Source organism: Diprion similis, chromosome 3, assembly GCF_021155765.1.
Source record: "Diprion similis isolate iyDipSimi1 chromosome 3, iyDipSimi1.1, whole genome shotgun sequence".
Lineage (NCBI taxonomy): Eukaryota > Metazoa > Arthropoda > Insecta > Hymenoptera > Diprionidae > Diprion > Diprion similis.
In genome coordinates this window covers 10578937-10599325 of record NC_060107.1, presented here as the reverse complement: position 1 = coordinate 10599325, position 20389 = coordinate 10578937, and the positions used below count along the sequence as shown (strand labels likewise).

The window sequence follows — 20389 nt, the reverse complement described above, 5'->3', positions numbered from 1 at the left end:
GGTATTAAAACGTGCTCACAATCGGTGTTTCGACGCACATCGTCTTCCACCTTGGTGACAGTGGCGGAGCTAGCCGATCTCCTGCCTTTGAGCAGATTCAGAAACACCGAGGCCAGCCGATTCCTTGCTTTCGATACGTTAGACCTTTGTTTTGATACTTCGCGACTTAATGGGCCAAAAACAGCGATCGGATTAACTTTCACCGCTAGGTGAAATCGCAGTGGTGTTCGTTTGGTTTCGTTGTTGTTGGACAATTCAGAACTTGCTAACGAGTCAATTTCACTCTCGTATCCCCCGTCATTTTGAATGTTTTCACAGTTCTCCATAATTTCGGATTTTGCACACCGTTCACCGGTGATTGTCGTAGCTGGACTAGCTTGTCTGCTTTTCATGTAATTCTGACCACGGATTCTCGCCCATTGTGAAACCCTACTCCGAACAATATTCGTGTAAGAAGGGCTGTATTGGGCGCTGTTTTGAGCCCCCGTTGAGCCGGTAGAAGTGAATAAATCTGTTACCGACCGAGCATCGCCAAAATCGCGCACTTCATCTGACGACGTCTCTTGTACGACTGAATTGGCATCTGAACTTTGAGTATCAGCTGGCTCCGAAATATTGTCGTGATGAAGTTCATCGCTAGAAGGGTGTGATCGATTTCTCTCGGCATGAATGATGGACAAAAAATGTTCCATACATCGCAGCTGTCGTTTGTATTCTTCGATCTGACCGATTTGCTGAGGATCTAATCGCCCGGTTTTATAATTGCTTCGTTTCAGCGTGTTTGCACTCAGTCTTCTGGACTCCTCGACGTCGCTCTGTGCACTAGAACCGGATGTTCTCTCGTTGAGAAGCCGATGCAGGAACTGCAGACTCGCCACGAGAAGTAAATCCGGATTACGATCGTTTATGAGATTTTCTTCATTATCTAGGTAATTTGTTATACGTTAAATGATTATTAATTTCATAGATTGCAAGGTAAACCGAGAACATTGTAGTCTAGTTCAGTGATAGGCAGAATTGGAATTATAGTGAATTACAACTATTAAAAATTACAAATGTATTTTGTAATTGAGGTGAAATAAGATACAAGTTAAACATTATACGTTGTAAGTAAAGGAAAATAAAATATAAATTAAACTGCTTAAGATAAAAATAATTATACTTACTTTTTATCCCGTTGCTTGTTGTTGCCATCACCCGAAGAGGACATTTCAAATGTTTATACGTTACAGTACAAGATTTGTATTATGATCATTTTATTCTATGTTGTTTAATTTTAAATGATTAACCTAAAGATTCTGACATGAGATACACGTCTATTCAAGCGTTTGTCACGGTCATTTTACATTTCACATGAACGCAGCTGATGAGCGTGACAACTTCAGATGATTCAAGAGGTCCATTTGGTGACATTGAATATACTACATCACGAACTCGTTGATATTTGATTATAAATGCGGTCTTTTGCCACACGTTTCACTCAAAATATTATTTTGGAAAATACTTTGACATAACAATTTAAGACGTCAGTGTACATACATACATATGGAATTGTTTTTTACGAAAATACGGAATATTTTATAAACATTATTTTATTCTTCACAGTTTTATATAACTTATGAAATTATAAGTACGGGTGATCTATTTTTACACGAATTTTGTACAACATTCTATACGCTTATAGATAATTAATGTCACAGCCTTTTGAGAACAATTCCTTTGCTAATAGTAGGTATAACAACGATATCAATAATAGTACACAATTTTAATCCTAAGCTTAGTGATAATTATGTGTAAAGTACTTTTTAAATCGTAATTTGAAGTATACAAAGGTATCGCTATATAAAATACTATATATTATATTAAATACGTGCAGGTATTATATAAACTATAATCTACTTGGACTGGCCTAAATGTGCAGTACATCCCGAATTTAGGCTCATACATGTTATCACAAGCACTCAGTATCCAGTGTATATATATATTGGAATTTCAGCTCATTCTATACATGTATACTGCAGAATTACTCACACGTTTATATTTACACGTACTGTTCAATCTCACGTTCTTCTAGATGCTATTTGCGTATTATATAGTCACTATATTTTAGTGACCAAAAATAAGTTGTCGGTATAATCGTCGTTTCAAAAAAACATTCTAGCTGCTGATTTTAAAATTCTTTTACGATCTACGACGGAGTCGTGTGTAAAACATTTTCGGTGAAAGTAAAAAGAGAATAAATAATAAATAAATAAAAATATTACAGTCTAAGATCTGCAAAAGCTACCAAGAATTTTTGTTCGCAATATATGTATTCATAATACATGAATTTATATATTTTCTTTCAAAACCTTCGAACTGGTAATTCTCTGTTTCGTCGAAACGTTATTACATTTTCTTATCCTTTTCGCTTTAGATCAATCAACTTTTGCTCATCGCGTTCATGCAACAAAACTTTCTGTTTCGTCCTCAATGTTTTCTTTAAAGATCAAAAGAATCTGAGCACATAAATATCACCTAGATCAAATATCTGCAAACTGAATGTATTCAATATCTATTCATATGTCTTGAAAACGAAATTTCAAAATGAAATTACAATATATTATAAGTCATTAAAGATAAAAAAAAGGGTATTAAGGTAACTCAGTTGCGTGAGACCATATTTTTTTGGGGTACTTTGAAAGTGCCTATAAAATACGTCCCTGTTTGTTCGTCAATAATGATCCAATTGTGAAATTAAGATTGCTGCACTGAAGTACATATTCGCAAAAAGAAGTCCTTAAATGAAATTGTTTTCCAATCATCTAGTGTTACGGCTTTGTTTATTTCTTCAATCTGGCACACCGTAAATCTTTCATAATAGAAAAATCGCTTACGATCTTGCATGTCACTTGTATAAATTCGATGATCAAATGATCTACTGTAATTTGTATTGAATCATCAGAAAGTGTATAATATATTTTTGATTTTCAACAAAATCTGTCGCCTGAAAATATGTTCACTCTGCAATTAACGTCTATCGGAACAAGTTATGTAATAAAACCTTACGTTAAAGATCGAATTTTAGCCGTTTTTTCGCGCTTACGAAACATATAAAACATTTTTAATTAGAAGATCTATTAAAGCCTTCCTGGATTGAATACCTTAGGATGATTCCTGATCAATTTCCTCCCTGAGATACCCTAGACGACAGAATTTTATCTCAAAATATAAATCCCTGATTAGTTATTTAAAACTATTAGTGACGTATCCATAGTCATCTATCCTGCAGCAGAAAATTGTTATTCTTGGAAAAATTTTATGAAAATAATGCCTCGTCGTAATCTGACTCGAGGTGATTTTCATTATTTGAGAAGAGGTTTCTTGTTTCGAAACGACGCGACGCTTGGCGTCGGATCGCGTCTCCGTCAGTGCGTTAGTCATCATCTCGAGTCCCTGCAGGCATGAATGAAAAGCCGACGAAGTCACTATGGCGGCGCCACTGCCGACATACCAGGTCTCGTCGGTTATTTTTGTAGACAAGCGGTACAACCAAACGCAAGCTCCAAGTATAATATCGGCTGGCTTTAACACCGCGGCGTCGATACCGCCACGTGGAAGGAAATACCGAAGTAAACAAAAGGATTTTTCCTCGACCCGCCAGCCAGTCTGACTGAAGTTCTGAAGTTCCTTGGCCTAAAAGGCTCATCATTCAGATGAAGAATCGAAGTCCTGTCACCGCCTTGAACCGATTACTGGCTCCCGGCTATTTCGGGGCTGCATCAGAGGCTTGCGGTCGCGACCAGGTTTTGCCGCCTTTTCATCACTCTCGATCGGTGCAGGTCGTTCTTATTGCAGACAACGACCGTCCCGCCTTGGGGCGCGATGTTCTTCTGCGAGCCGATCAACGTCCCGATCATTTTGCTGACCGAGAATTTTCGCGTCTTTGTATTTTGCAGCAAAACTCGGCACTCCGTCATAAGATGCTCGAAGGCCTTGTACAGCGACGCCGAGTCTTCGGCAACTGAGATCTCGTGGAATTGGCATCTGTACTGTTTCGAAAGTTCCAAGCCTTCCAATTCATCCACCTGGCAACACAAGAATGATTCATACGTTAGGTTCTGTGTCAGGTAAGTTTTTTTTTTTTTTTTTTTTTTTTTTTTAATTTCCCGCTAAAACGCTCCATCGACGCTTGAGAAAACTTTGAAACAAAGAAATTCCTGACCCACTATTAAATTAATATAAATTTCCCTTTTGCAGGATCAAAAGAGAATAAAGTATGGTTGATGCAACAATCTGATGCAATATGGCTAAAAGACATCGTGGGGTAGATGATTCAATGGCTAGTGATAGCCGGTAGGTATCCTTCCCGATAGGGTAGGTACATATTGTGTGATTGATCCGCGGTTTGTAAATAGCAGACGATCCCGCAACTGCGTTGAAATAATGCGAAGTTTGCCGGAGCAGCGACGTCGTGGAGTGATGTAAGAATATTGGGCGTATAAAAGAGTTTACATTACGCTGTTATTTTTACTATGGGAGTCATGTAACCACGTCGGAACTTGATCGTTCTTAAATTAGTCAAACAATACGAAAAAGTTTGCGGTAGAAAAGTTATTCAGTTTGAGAGTGACGAGGACGAGAAAGGAGTAACTGTAGTAACCAGCATGAAGCACCGTAATTTAATGACCATTAAGATGAATATTTTTTTCCTACGACTCAGTGACTTATTTTGTATTTAATGGTTAAATTTGGAAATATAATTTTCTTTGTTTTTTTGTGTAAACAAATGAGAATCACAAAAGTTATTGAGATATAAACTACGCGGCACGCAGTCAGAGCAATATGGCGCTGCAATTGGATATCAGCTGATCGTTTTAGTCTTTGTTGAATTGAGTCCATAAAGAATGAAATGTGGGTTAAAACACGACTTTCATCTATTTAACGTTTTATGGCAGCAGAAGCATCTTCCAATACGTTCGGTTTGAATCATTTCATGACTGACGATATTAAAGATGTCGAAAAAAATTGAAAAGTTTGCAATGGAATGTCATGATGGTAATCTATTTAAGATATTAGGGCTGCACTATATGAATCAATTATTTGTTATAATAACTAGTTGATTATTAGACCCTCCTAGACAATCGTTTTTTCACCTAATCAATTAATCCACCCATTCAATTCATCATTTTCCGATTTATCGATTGTTTGGTCCTTTCAATTAATCGTTTTTCGTTTGTCCAATTAATAAATTGGAAAAACAGTCAATTCAAGTCTACAGTAAATCGATAAATCTTACAACCCTATAGTCCATTATAAAAAATTTCTACTTTCCAGACCTCCAGGTATCAATAATCCTACTGCACGAGGAAAAACCGCGGTAGTCAGGATTTCGAGACATAATATCTGAGAAAAATTCAAGCTTTTCAGAACCTTTCCCGGCTGAAACGATTACGGAACAATGGGTTTCACATGGCTGCACGTGTTCGTCATCCCCGAATAAACATGTATATAAGAGGTAGAAATCCCACGCGAAAGTGATAATCTGCACGAGGAGTTTATAGACCCGAGAATCAACAAGGAGAGGAGTCACCACGTGGCTGTGATTACTTAGGTATGAGAAACGCTTGCGGTGGGAAATTGTTTCGGATCCCAACCCAGAAATCTAACCCCGAGCAATTGGGGATCATGAATGAGATGATGGGCTCTCACCCCCCGCGATGCCACGACACGTGGAGTTCTTGCGTGCGCGTGTTTATCTGGCAACCGCGGTGTTGCCCAGTTTTTTTTTTCCACCCTTGGACAAATTTCTAAAGTATAACATATTCCGCAAAGCGACAACTGCAACCAAATCAAGTTGAACCTACGTGACTATAATAATACATGAATAAGTATATTCGCAATACACGAAAAGAAGTAATATATTTCAGGAGGCACGAGGTTACGAGACGGAATCGTATCGTCTGCCTCGAAGGACAAAATCCTTGATTGTCTCTGCGGGAGCATGTGACTTATTGCGCTGGAGGATTATGGCTAATCGTAATCTGACTTTTTTTCTTCTGTATTCAATATGAAAAATACATGTGGATTCTTACCTCTCTGAGGTGTTCTAAGTCCATTTTATTCGCCAGTAATACCGTCTGCACTGATGGACTATCCCCGTTTTGAATATGTCGAAGGCACTCCTCCGCGTACAAGAAACTCTGACGATCCGTTACACTGTAAGCTATTAGGCAACCGTCTGCCCAGGCAACTTGATCGGAAGGAAAACTCGTTTCCTAAAACAAAAATTATAAAAAACATACCATTAATATGATGCAATTGTTTCTCTTACCGTCGTATTATTGTATTATAGATTTTTTATAAAGAAGTGAAATGTTACGCAAGTATCGTTACGAACGTCGAATTATTGATCGAGATTAATGCTATCACAATGCAATTATATCATTAAAAACTTTTCAAATTTCGAAAACTTGCAAAGATGTAGCGATTTTTAAGGTTAGGTTGCTCAATTATCACTTCACAGTATTACATGCAAGAGATATCATAGTGGAAATCTACATAGAACGGTTGTATAATAACTTTTGTAATTCTTATCTGTTTGGAAAAAGGGAAAGCACCGATGTTATACCAACTAATGTACATAATTTTCAAATTTATTGGGATTCCAAGTGAACAGAGCAATATGGCGTCACACTGAGTGATCAGCTGATCGTTCCAGCCACGGTTGTAGTTCAAAGCTATATTTTAAATAAATACGAGACAGTCAGCGTACATTTTCCGCCATTATGAGATGGATGCCATCCGATATTTCACCAAGAGCTTGCTATACTTCGGATCCCAATACGTATGTGTAAATTTGATTAGAGAGGTTTTTATAAATATATATATATATATATATGTACTTACAGCTTCGCCTGAAACGTCGACTATTTCCACCTCTAGCGGGATATTATTTATCGTGATGATCTGCCTGTAGAGGAGATCTGAAACAAACAGTGAACATGTCGAACAATATTGAATGCTGCAGGATCGCACGAGGTCATCACGTGCAATTACTGTGGCAGGTTGTACGTAGGCATAGCTATATGCGTGTGTTATGATTATGCATATCTATAGACAAGTTTAGTCAAGCTCCGATCCACCTTCGGTGTACCCTCTTTACACAAGATACACGAGGAACGATAACGAACGATAACAGGTTTAAAAATGTGTGTATATAGGTATATATATATATATGGTGCAGTACTTCATAATACGCGCTAAAATTAACTGAACGCAAAATACGAGCGCTACGTTTTCGAATAACAGGTTGACAAGCAAAAAACGAAGAAGCTTGGAAATCTCAAAATTCGAGATACTCACGCCCTTGCAACCGACCTGCGGAAAATGAAAATATGGGCTCGCGATGTCATGTCGTTTCGACGCTGTCGCAATGCTTGGCTTAAGGAAGAGCGTGTCTATAATTATCACAAGATTCCTTGCGGCAGGCGCCCGTGTATATAATCATCTATATGCATATAGCCATATACACACTTTGTCGAGAGCAGATTTCTTAATATTACTGGAGAAGGAATTTCGTCTGGACGCACACTTCCCAGTTTCTACTGTTGATTGCCACAACGCTAAAAACGCGATTGATAATTTACGATTATTATATATATAATACATAATATGCGTATCTGTTGATGGGTCTAGGAATCTAGTTCGTTGTTTAGCAGTATTGAAATTAGATTAAATATTCTCCAGATAGTGGGATCATAATTTAAATTCAGAAGATGCGATATTGCGATGGTAAATGTACTTCGTCACTAACTGTTATGGCCGACGTATTTAATTATAAACCAGTTATTTTGCCATCGCATATTTCAATCTACACTATCTTAATGTCACAAAATGATATTGCAAAAGCCTTTCCGCTGCATTTCATGTCTTTATATTTCTTACATTCTGCATTCAAAACGATCAGTTGATCCGACGCCATATTGCCAGAAAATCACCCGCATCAATGATCCTAATAATCCAGATACGCGGAAATAATTGAATCTTTATGAGTTACAGAGTGTGTATCCATAAATTGAATGTATCTCTTATTGTTAAAGGCCTGCTGCGAATTAACGTCTCGTACTTCCGAGTGCAAGTTCTCAAGCGATTTCCGACCGACGAGAGAAAATAAACTTCCGGACAAATTCTTGCGAATTTTCTAAGCATCGGAAAGAAGCGATTAAAAATTAAATTTCTGAGAACCTAAACGTCCGTTAGCGACTGCTTATTCGCGAAGAGCTGGATCTTTCATGGTTGTTTACTCTTCCTTTGCGTGAATCCGGACTGAATGACGTGTCTCGGGTCGAAGTCTTATGTGTTATTAAATTGTCGTTATACTGGTGGAAAACGGTAGCCGTTTAAATAATTAAATATCTAGAAATTTCCAGTGAACCGGAACTTCCCGGTAAGAGCTTATAGTTTGAATTATTATCGTTTCCGCTTCGGGAGAACGATTTATAAATTCTTGACTAATCGGTATTGAATGATTTTACTCGCTTATAAATCTAACATGTAAGATCGTCGAAATTTGAATTTAGAACAAATTATTCCTACATTCTTAGAAGCGAGTAAGAATTTAATAGATCAATAAAAATTGACAAAACGTTTTAGAATTCATTACTCAACAATTTGACGACGCTAAGCGACCAGGAATAATTTTCTCTCGAACTGCTAAATACTCTTATTTATTAATTACCTATGAAATTTAGACACTCACCGGTATTCGAGCGGTATTCTCCGATGAAACGCCTGGTAAGATAGCGGACAGTCAATGCTGAAAATTCATAAAAATCAGATTATTCAAGGCTCGGTTTAAATTGGCATTAATTTGACTTGAATTGATCAGTCCGGGGCAAAAGTAGGTGTAAATACAAATTCGAAACTTTCTAGAAACCGGGTAGTTTGTTTTGAAAGTGACAACTGGACGATGAAAAGAATTAGAAGTCTTTGCCAAAAAACTGATCAAAACAATACAACGAAGCGCTATTACTACAGTAAAGTATTGAGGAACTGCTTACCGGATTTACCAACGTTGCTGCTACCAAGAACCGCGATTCTAACCCGGGAAACATTTCCGTTCCTTTCATCGGTTTTCATTATTGAATCTGCAACAGGAAATAAATAAAAGGTTATGGTATTAATAATTGAATCCGGAGGACGCCATCTGGCGAGAGTAAATATGCACCGCTAACTGTCATGGCCGTCATATTTAATTATAAATGTTGTCTTTCATCGAATATTTTACGTCACATGGACTAAATATCGCAAAATAGAAGTCCATCAGCTTGCATGACATTTTCCATGCGGTGATATTTGTAACATTGACCTAAAACAATCAGTTGATTGCCCGTTCGCGCCATATTGATCTACCCTGACTACAAGACGAAAAAAATATGAATGCATTATATTGTCTCTTCGTCTTGACGCGGATGTGTCAAAATTTGACTTCCATTTTCAGCACAATTAGCAACGTGTCGTTTTGACAAACAATGTGTCGCTTCACACGTATTCTGGCGCTTTATTCACAATTCGTCAAATGGAGACGCAGTGCGATGGCCTTTGGATGTCACCGATTGGTCAAGGTTGTTAAAAGCAGGCGGGCTTTATGATTCACCCATCTGCTATAAGCTAACGAGAATACGCCTGGCGAAACCTCAATTCCAACGGGTTGTGACGGACTATTAATGCGCCTGAACTAAACTATTTTGCCTAAATTGAATAATTTTAGATTTTTAAATCAAACCGTTTTTTGTGGAAATTATACTTTGAGGAGTTTTCTCTCCTTTGAGAAGTATGAAAAATATTTTCTTTTGCTCGCACGGTGAATCTAGAAACTCCTGCAATATTCATTCACGCTGTGAAAACATTTCATAACTGGTTAATATTATTATTATAGTTGTAAGAATAAACGTGAATATTGTATACGGTACACAAGACTGACATCAAATTTTGTTTACCGTTATACACTGAATTGTTTGCGGTCTAGAAATATTATTGATCATGATTTGTCGGAATAGAAAGCTTTTTATTATTATTTTTATATATTTAATTTCTTTTCGAAAGCAACGTGAAGAAATACGTGTTTTTTTCATTCATCATGAGAAAATATTTGTCCGAGCAATAACGTTGTTGCTTTGTGCATAAATTCCTGCAACTAAGAATGACGATAAATTCTCTGACATCTATTCAAGGAGTATAAAATTGAATAATCATTTCCTGGCTTTGTGCACATTCTTTACGTCAAATGAGATTATATATATATCCGTGTGATTATAAGCTGTGTATGCAACGCGCGCGAAAAGCCAAATACGAGAGGCACGGCAACTCCATGTGGAAAATAGGACACCTGCCATTTATCCATTATACTATGTGTTAGAAAAATAAATATAATGAACTGACGCATCGCTGGCAACGTGATCATGATATATAGGCAGCCGATTGTATAGGTTACATTTATTGCACGATTCGACAGAGGAAAGAATCTTCGCAGTCGAGTAGTGCCAAATATAGGTATACAGCGTACATACGAGCATCGACGATCGCTGTGCAGGAGTTTAAAAACTCGTCAAGATGTGGGAGAGAGAGAGAAAAAGAAGAAATCCTGGTCGTTGTCCAAACGACCGGAAATACGGCGCCACTGAGATGATAAATATAATATTCTTACAAAACACACGCGGGCACACACATATAAAAGGAAAATTCGTAAAAATATCTCGATGCTTTATGGTAAGCACATAATTATAGAAAGATATGTTTTATAAATGTTGGTAAAGGTGCATCTGCCCCGTTGAAATAAATACGACCGACGCCAAATCAAATGTCTAGGGAATTTGTTTTTAACATCTAAATCCACGATATAATAAATCGGTTTCCCGATAAACTGGACAATTTTGACACGAGAAAAATAGCGGGGTAATCCCCCTGGCGCCAAGGTAAAATTAACGACCAGCCTTTATTTGTCCTCGTTGTTTTCTCGCTCTCTTTGTTTACGCGATGAAAATTTGGTCAAAAATCGGATTGGAAAGTAATGAAAGACGCTACCTGACTGCCGAAAATCTAGTAGCAACTATTTAATTAGATGAGTAATTTTTCGGCTCACATTTCACTCTGTATGAGATTCACTCTCTCACGATTCACCTAAAAGTGAGGTTAAAACGATCAGCTGATCTCCCTGTGCGACGCCATATTGGATTCCAGAGATAAGAACGATTTTAAGATACTTTTGCCGTTCCAAAATTCAATTGTGAGATGCAGGCGGTCTCAAGTATTGCTCATCGTTGGAACAGCCCACCCTTGAAACGGACTTGGCTAAGCTGTTCTCGTTCTCGTGTCTGAGATATTTTGGCTCGCAACTAGTTCACAAGCATACCAGCCAGCAGCCTGCCACTGCGGCGACCGGTCGGAGAAAAGAGAGTCGAAATATCTGGCTAAGAGAGAATTAAGCTCGTTGGCTTCGGGTTTTCGGTTAGCTCTTTTATTTTGTGTACACAGAGCGAACGAATTTTCATTTACTCTTTTCTTCGTTCCGTTATGAATTTGACTTTTAGCACTTCGAGCACGAGCTGTTTAGGACACTTAGCGTGTATTACTATCGCATTTTCAACATGTAGAATTTGTAATTGGTGCAAAATAAGCTAACAATTACATACCTATTTTAGAATCATGGTGAATTGAGATAGAAATTGTAATTGTATTTTGTAATTATAACAAAATAAAATGAAAATTGTCTTTGAAATTAATTAATTTCGTTTAAATTACTACTTTTGCAATTAACTGATATCTTTATTTATGTCAGTTATTATTTTCAAGTGTGACTGATATATGTATTCGATCCAATTCCAATTTTTCAATGTAATCAATCGCTGTTACTGAATTTTAAATTTATAGTGTTCACGATATATCTTACAGGGAAATGTACGAGACGTAAGTAATTTAAGTATCAATATCTTATTTCGCTTCAATTACAAAATATAAATGTAATCTGTATACATATATACATATTTTACCAGTAATAAAATATTATTGCAGCTTGTATTTTATTAACCTTGAATGGCAACTTCTATTTGTAATTTGTAATTTGTAATTTGTAATTTATAACTGAACTGATTACAATTTTGTTTATCCGTGATTATAGCTTTCACCGAGCCTATCGAATGATTATTTTTTCGAGCCGAATGAGCATAAATAATTAGTGATGAGAATATAAATAATTGAACGAATTACACAATCGAGGACTGTGCGGTGTATTTTTGGGGTCGCATTCTTCTTCTTCTTCTTCTCCTTCCTCCTCCTCCTCCTCTTCCTCCACCAAAACGCATGAATTAAGACTTAAATTTTATCTCGACATGTAAAGCGTGGGCGTTTCGAAGGACGAGCATACAATCGGGCAACGCGTACATAATATTACCAGAGGAAAAGAAAAAAGAGAGAAAAAAAAAAAAAATGAAATGATTACACATAGTTTAAATTACAGCGATTCGTTCCGAGGCAGCGAGTTCGAATTTAGTCTTTGTATATATACAATTATACACAATTCCGCATGCAGTGATCTTATTGCCACGAAGAAACGGACCTCTGAGAAAATTTTCAGAACTAAAACTTTTCAATAATTCCAATTATCGTAAAAAATAAAAATAAAAAAAGAAAAAAAAAAGAATCGATAGGTCATTTCCTACCTTTGATAAGCTTCCAAATTGCACCGGACACCTTTCAGGCGATGGGCGGATGAGCACTTTTCGTTATCCCTTAAAGTGTTCCGCGTCAAAGTTTATTTTGAGTATTTAGTATAAAAATTTCTTTCACTTTTAGCGGATGGTTTTTCTGGTTTGTATGGTTTTTTCAACGTTCTTTAGATTGTTTAGAAACACTGTAAAATTATCAAACTGGTTATCGTGCTAATTCAAACTGCGTTTGATCACTCGACTCACTGACACGACGAGCTGCTGCTCTGAACTGTTTTGTCGACAGTAGCGCGGACTGTCTTAATATGTGGGACCAGCAAGGTCTGCGCGCGGTTTACGCCGCAGCAGGTATTCGTATGTCGGGCGAAAAACGCGTGCGCCGACGTTGTTCAACCCAAAACACGTGCGGCGCCCGCGCATTTTCGTAATTCAGGCACTTAGACAGAGTGAGAGAGAGAGAGGGAGAGAGAATAACAGGCATTCCGACATTTTGCCTTAAGCGCACAGTAGGTAACAACTTCTCGCTCAACTTATTAATTCTCACATGTTTCTCTTCAGGATAATCAGGAGGACGATTTTCCTTCATTGTTTTTATTCCTCTAATGGAGACTGTTGGGAAAATTGAATTTGAACTTTGAAATGTCCCAGCAGTTCCACTTCATCTTTGAAACATTTTTGATATATAGTTAATACGACGAAAATTATTGTCATTTTGACATTTAAATTTTCATATCAACATTTCATTGTAGTTTGTACTTTATTTTTTACTTAGTAATACATTAAAAAATGGTTCAATTAAGCCGAAATTTTTTTTTTTTAACCGTGTAGTATTAATTATAGAAGAAATTTTTCTAATAAAATTCATCTGTTGTTTTTATAATGTTTTTTTTTCTAGCCACGTTGCAGTAAACCATTTACCCATTTCTTACGAATTTCATAAATTATAACAAACCCACGAACGAAAAAGGTAGAATTTTTTTTTAGATTACCCCCGGAAAATTGTTAGTAATGTATGTAAAACATCTTATTAGTACAATGATAATAATTCATAAGACGAAAATCAGTTAATTACCTGTTACATCGCATTCCTGTTTATTGCATATCTGCCCTCGAGATACGTACGATGTATTTTTAAAAGTCGTATACCCAACCGGAGGCGTTTCTTCCATTCAAGTACACACTCTCTATGTATACATATAAATGGATTAACAATAAGTTGTGAAAGATCGTTCTAGACCACTTCTTTGTCGAGTTCTTTACACTCCGACTGTTATCATTACTGCACAAGTTAATTAGAATGACTACCCAAAACTTCAGAAGAATTTGAAAAAAAAATTCGAGTCACAAGTTTCAGTCACATTTCATATGCTGAGTAACTTTCAAAGTTATTACACCTCTGAAATTAATGGTCGCGTGATACGTATGTGAAAATTGTGTAGTTTTTTTTTAAATTTTTATTTTCATTCTCAACGAAATTTTATTACGTTTTTGAAGAATTCTGGGAATAACTCAAAGCCACGATGCCACGATGATCTTTTTTTTCGAACATAGTCGGTAATATACTACGGGTATATGATATTATGTCGCGGCGATATTTTTGATCTGTATCATTCTTGTGCCAGAAATGCGCCTGTGCGCCGGAAGTATTTGTTATTATTTTCGGCAAAGATGCGATGACCTTGCCTCCGGTATTTTCGACACATCCGGATGCTCAAAAGGATCTTTTTCTATTCACTAATTATTCACACGAACTCTTGCGATTCTATTTAACATGAAATTCACTTTTAATCATACATTTCTTCTACACATTCCCTGACTGCTAGTCGACAATAACAATAATCAGACCAAACCAAATAAGAATTGAGTAAGAATGTGACGAATTGAGGCCTTGCGTTTAACGACGACACTGTTCATATCCTGTTTGGCATCATACTCTCACGATTGTCGAAATTTTTTTCAGCCAATCGAATTGTTCGTCCTCTAAGAGTAAACACCGGATTTTCTCAGTCAGGCTAATTAATCACGATCGGATCTGAAATATCGAAATAATATAACTATCGAAATTTGTCCGAGGATCCATAATTCACCCTTTGTTGACTCGATGCACCAAAAGAAACGTGTACCCACTTCTTAAGGGTTCATTGTGCATTTATTTTCGTATAATTTAGCTAAAACTGAGGGTAAAACGATCAGCTGATCACCCGGTGTGACGCCATCTTGCTCTGCACCCTAAACTCGAAGTCGCGCTAATGGTGGATACATAAAAAACGAGAGAATGATTCCAGCACAAATGTAATTATTCCTTACTGTTAATTCTATTGTGAAAAACCGTGCGACGTTCTACAGTTTATATGCGCAGAATTGAAATTATGTGAACTTTACTTGAATCCATATTATTGTAACTTATGTACAAAATCGTCTAATTGTTTGCTTCTCATTTACAATCAATATATGGTTTGAATAACGACAACGCTTCATTACTCTGTCGGTTTATCGGTCGTATAAAGGTTCATTTCAGATCCCTCTCTGAAGCTGGAGTAAACATTAAGACCCGAGAAGGCATTTAAGGATGGTTTCCCATTAAGAATTTAAAAAAAATCGTTGTTTTTTTTTTGCGTACTTTATACTACAAACCCTCAGGAATAAGGTGAAAATTTTCTTTTTCCTTTAATCGACCGAGAACGGGTCCAAAACTGAGTTACTGCGGAAGTCCCCAAAGGCGTCAAAAGAACGTCGTACTAAAATAAGAAAGTCCAGAGCAGATCAAAATGAATTTTTGACGGAACAGAAGGCTCATTAGTTTTTTCTCGTATTTTTACTCGCAAATTAAAATTTTAAACGCGATATTCTCGAAACTGCATTTTTCGAGCTTAGAATCACGATTCCAGTCAATCTAATGATCCGGTTCAGCTAAAATTTTGCACAGATGTTCACCGAATGTATAGTTTTTGCGTGAATTAGGATTATAACTTTTTGTTAATATTTAACAAAGTTACAAATAGTTTAGGGTGAAAAAAATAGGAAGAAATGAAAAAAAAAAAAAATGTTTAAAGCTACGCCATTTTGTTATCTTTCAATATTTTTCCAAGATCCTAGTTCATGCCATAGCGAAACAAGTACATACTTCATGAGAATATGTTTGAATTCTTTTGTTTCAAATGATTTGAAGTGCAGTGCGGATATCATGGTCGTAAGATTTGAAAAGAGAAGAAAAAATCTTCTGTCTTGAAATGTGTAATTCACGATACATATGTATCCCAAATGATCTAAAGTAAGCTTACTGTGAAGAAAAAAAATTTCGAGAAAACAGCGTTCTGAATGGAAAATCCTCGCCTAAAAACAAAAAACGGCTTTTAATCATTTCACGAAACATCGTGCAATCGACGACAATCACGACTCACGATTAATCAATGGTCTTACCGATATGTGTATCTTCTAACGTTACGATTGAATTTTACATATGAATGATCGATGTGATTGAATGACAATGGTAGTCTCAGGCTATGACGTAAATTGGCACGTGTTTACCAAAGCTCAGCCTTGCCTAATTACCCGTTATTATACTAGTTTGAAAACGACAAGGACCACTGCAGAGATTTACTGGATTCTGGACAGTCACGTGGCCGTGGACAACAGACCCACAAGTGCGTAATCAAGTTCACCTTGTTGCCCTGCGCCCTTAGCCGAGAAGCAACGTCACATGTGACACGTGGGTAATACCACCCCCAATCGCTTTCACCGCGAGTCCATCGTCATGCCGTTATCTCCGCAGGATTCTACCTTAGACATTCATAATCAAGTTAATATCTTGTATATATTCCACTGACGATCGTTCCGAGAGAAGTCACTTGACTTGCAGAATTGGGTTATTCACAGGTTGAAACAATTTTCCGTTTCACCCTATTCTTATGTGGTTTCTTTTTTTATTTGTTTATTTATGTTCTTTATTTTTTTTTTTCATCTATATCTCTACACCAATAAAGTTGTGAAAGTTGCAGGTAAATATAGTTGCACAACTCTCGTAGTGTGTGATTTGAAAAAAATTAATTACCATTTACTTCTGAATTTATAGGAAATTGAAAAAAAAATCATTACTCATTACTTTTGTTATTAATGATTTAAAAAATTAAATTACTTTATTACTAAATAAATTACTAAATTTTTGAATTACGTATTACGAAATTAATTAGTATTCGAAACCTCTCGCAATATTGTTCTACATGGAAAATAACGAGGCACGAATGTTTTCATTTTGTGATCGACTAGTTTGGTTTCGTTTTACTTTGAAATTTTGTCCATTCATTAACGCGGGTGTAACCCGGAAACGATTAGGATTACGACAAGAACGATCGAAAGTAAATTTGTGGGGAATTCTTGAATACTTTACGAAACGATACTCTTATTTTTTTTTTCAACCATTAATGAACATTTCGATGAACTTGAACAGGAATCATTTTTAACCGTGTTTGCCGACGGGCTTTGACCAGAATTTGAATAAGATACAAAGTAGATAGGCACGTATAAATAATTTCAAAAGACATGTTATCACTACTTAAAATTAATCATATCCATAGTTATTAATACACCTACATAATTTCTTCCGGTTATTTTTATCACTCGAATTCTAAAATTCTTTGAGCATATATTCTGAACGCTCGTAAAATTTTTTTTCTGTTTTATCTACACAAGTCGTGACGAAATTCTCCACTCAACGGCCTAACATCCTTAAATAGAAGTTCGAAGAGAAATAGAATGTTTGGAGAAGGATGGGAAATTGATTGAAAAAATATAAGAACCGCGAATCGGTGGACAGATAACGCGACACGTTGCATGATTTTATAACACAGTTTAGACAGTCATATAACCAGGCAACGGAAAATCCGTTATCTGCTAAATTTAACCCGCCGTTTGCATTACACGTGCCCGATGGACGTTCCGGTAAACGTGCCCTATTTAATCACAATAACGAAACTCGTGTACGAAAAGATAAACTCAAATATGTATACATACAAGCAAACCCCCAATCGAAAATTTATGTTGACTCAATTCAACTTGATCAATTAACGCATTCGTAATTAGTGGACTCTCTCGTTATATATATGAAACGTGGCTTTTTGTTCCCATTTCACTTCGTATGTATGTGTGAATTGTTATCAGTTTACGTTACAACCGAATTATCAACCAAGCAGTAAGTATTTATTATACGTAGATATGTGTATGTGGAAGGAACGAAAATTACGTTCTCATTTCCGCACGTTGAACATGTTTTGTATACGGTCACGTGTGGCAAGAGCGTGATCCGTTCTGCTTTTCAGATGCTCGATCAACTCCGGAATGAGTCTTTGTGCAGCGGAATGTTAAGGTCGGTGAATAATTGTTTCCGATCTCAATAATATTTAGAGCTATTTTTAATAGCTGCGAAAAAAAGTTTTTTTTTTTTTTTTCATACAAGTTTTTTCTGCGAAATAATTCGACTACAAATTTTATCGGTATATTAGAATCTGTAATCTGGACTCATTCCTCTCTATCTTCTGAAATTTGAAGGTCTTGTTTACATATATCTATCGAATTTATTGCAATGCAAAATATTGCACTTCACTTTTTTTTTATACAAGCTCGATGGAAAAAAAATTGTCTTATTCGCTTGCACTGAGTTTACAGCCCCTTTGGACTGTTGGTACCTACTATTGTGCTAAATCCGAGGTAAAAACGATCAGCCGATTCCCGAGTGCCCTTTCATATTTTAATAGACATTAAAAACAGCTTAGAAGTCGTGAAAAAATTATTTACATCGAAATTATGCATTTTTACGTTACCAACGTAGGTATATTATTCTTGAGGAGGTTGAAACGCGTAACGTGAAAATCAATACAAGTCTCATCGATTGGAAGAAGTTATTTTTTGCTGGGTAGAAGTGACGTGAAATATTTTTATTACTCTTCTCAGCTGCTCGAGCAACCCTTGTCAGAATTTTCCAATTTTAAATATATTGTTTGTCGTAAATATTAAGTAACGAATAATTTTAAGAAACTTGTTGTCAACCGGGAGACGCTACTGTTTATTTAATGGCTTATCTACAGTTAAAATTTTCAAAAAATCGATTTTTTTTTTAAATTTCATTTTCGTAATGTACGTATATTCAAGTAAACAGACAGAAAATTTCTTGTCAATCCAGAAAATATTGACAATTCGATCTAAGCTGAACAAAAAAAATTTTCTATTACATGTAAAGTGCTTCTGAAACTTTGAACGTACTTTTCTCGAAACTGTGTTCTTAAAGTCGGTGAGTAAGATTTCTCGGAAATCGCTCATCCGGTGAATCTCAAATTTCAACACAAGTTTTTTAAGTAGGTATATTTTTTAGTAATTTATCGAAGGTTTTCTCTCATCGATAAATATTTTCCATTTTATAAACAATGTAAGGCCTACATTTTTGTCAAATATCGTTTTTTTTTTTTTAAGAAGCCACCATTTTGGCAAAAATTATTATTTTGCTTATTCTTCCGATCAACTACAAGATAATACATTATATTGATGAAATATTTTTGGTTTTTTCGTTTTATATTATTCAGTTCAGTGATATCGTGCTCACCGCAAGACGCCTTTTTTTAGAGTTGCTCCCGAAAATCATTTATAGCAGTTTTCAAAATAATTGTTTTTACAAATGTAAAATCTTAAAATACAGTTAAAAATTACCATAATATGTGTACAAATTGTTTCTTTAATAAATTAAAAGGGCCTCTGAAGAAAAATTCTTAAAAATTCGATTTTTTCGGGCCTCCTTACTGTATATAACCCCTTAAATCGATATTACGACTGTTGCTGACACCATCACACGACAGTGGTCATGAGAATGAGTTAATTACCGGTCAAGATAATCCGAAGCGAATCCTGAATGTACCCCCCAAAAAGGGGGTGTTTGAATATTTCCTTGGTTCAAGTAAAACGCCCCAACGGGATTTCTGCAAAACAGAGCAAGAAGCTCGTGTCATTCAAGCGCTCGCATTCCAAACTCGTGGTTGCTCCGGCAGATGAGCCGGAAGAATAAACTCATATACATTCGGTATCAAAATCAGATGAACTCGCGACAAATTCATTTTGGGCGCAGGGGGGCGCCACCGGCGATCGAAGCGATCCAACCGAAAATCGGAGCGCGATATAGATCAGTTGACTGCTGACAACCGGAGTGATAAGTCGCTTCACACGAGGACCAAAGCCCCCCCCCCCCCTGCAAAAGTCGGCAAATCATCGATGATAAATTTGTTCTTGTGCGTAGTGGTGAAACAATACGTAGAGAACGATGCTATCAACTGATAGAGGAAAATATTCTGCACGCTAACCGCATCGTATGCAATGATAAAAGCTGTCATCTGGAGCTTATTTGGCTTTTTGCTAATTCAATGTCACAATGGAAAGCGATAACCGATTGCACGGCATTTATCATCTTATTATGTTCTTTTAAATTAGGTAAAACCCAGAGCTAAACGATCAGCTGATCACCTGGTACGCCGCCATGTTACAATAGATATTAACGACTGCTTAGAGTTCTTTGGAAAATGATTATCTAGCGAAATTCTGAATACTTTATGAATAAATGAATTGATACGATTAATTATGTGCATTTCTGAAGAGGTTGAAACACGTAACCCTGATGGTAATTGATCGTTAGACTTGATTTCGAGCGA

The 20389-nt window shown here is 36.4% G+C and overlaps 1 protein-coding gene across 1 annotated transcript; it reads right to left on the bottom strand.

Annotated features, from left to right (window-relative positions):
- Positions 1-1605: 1605 nt before the first annotated feature.
- Positions 1606-13007, bottom strand: LOC124404401 (ras-related and estrogen-regulated growth inhibitor-like protein). The gene is made up of 6 exons (XM_046878496.1): positions 12699-13007; positions 9042-9128; positions 8741-8797; positions 6889-6965; positions 6075-6257; positions 1606-4067 (listed from the first exon to the last, which is right to left on the bottom strand). Exons 2-6 carry the CDS (start codon positions 9118-9120, stop codon positions 3762-3764), a joined length of 702 nt encoding a protein of 233 aa, XP_046734452.1. The 5' UTR covers positions 9121-9128; positions 12699-13007; the 3' UTR covers positions 1606-3761.
- Between the last annotated feature and the right edge of the window lie 7382 nt (positions 13008-20389).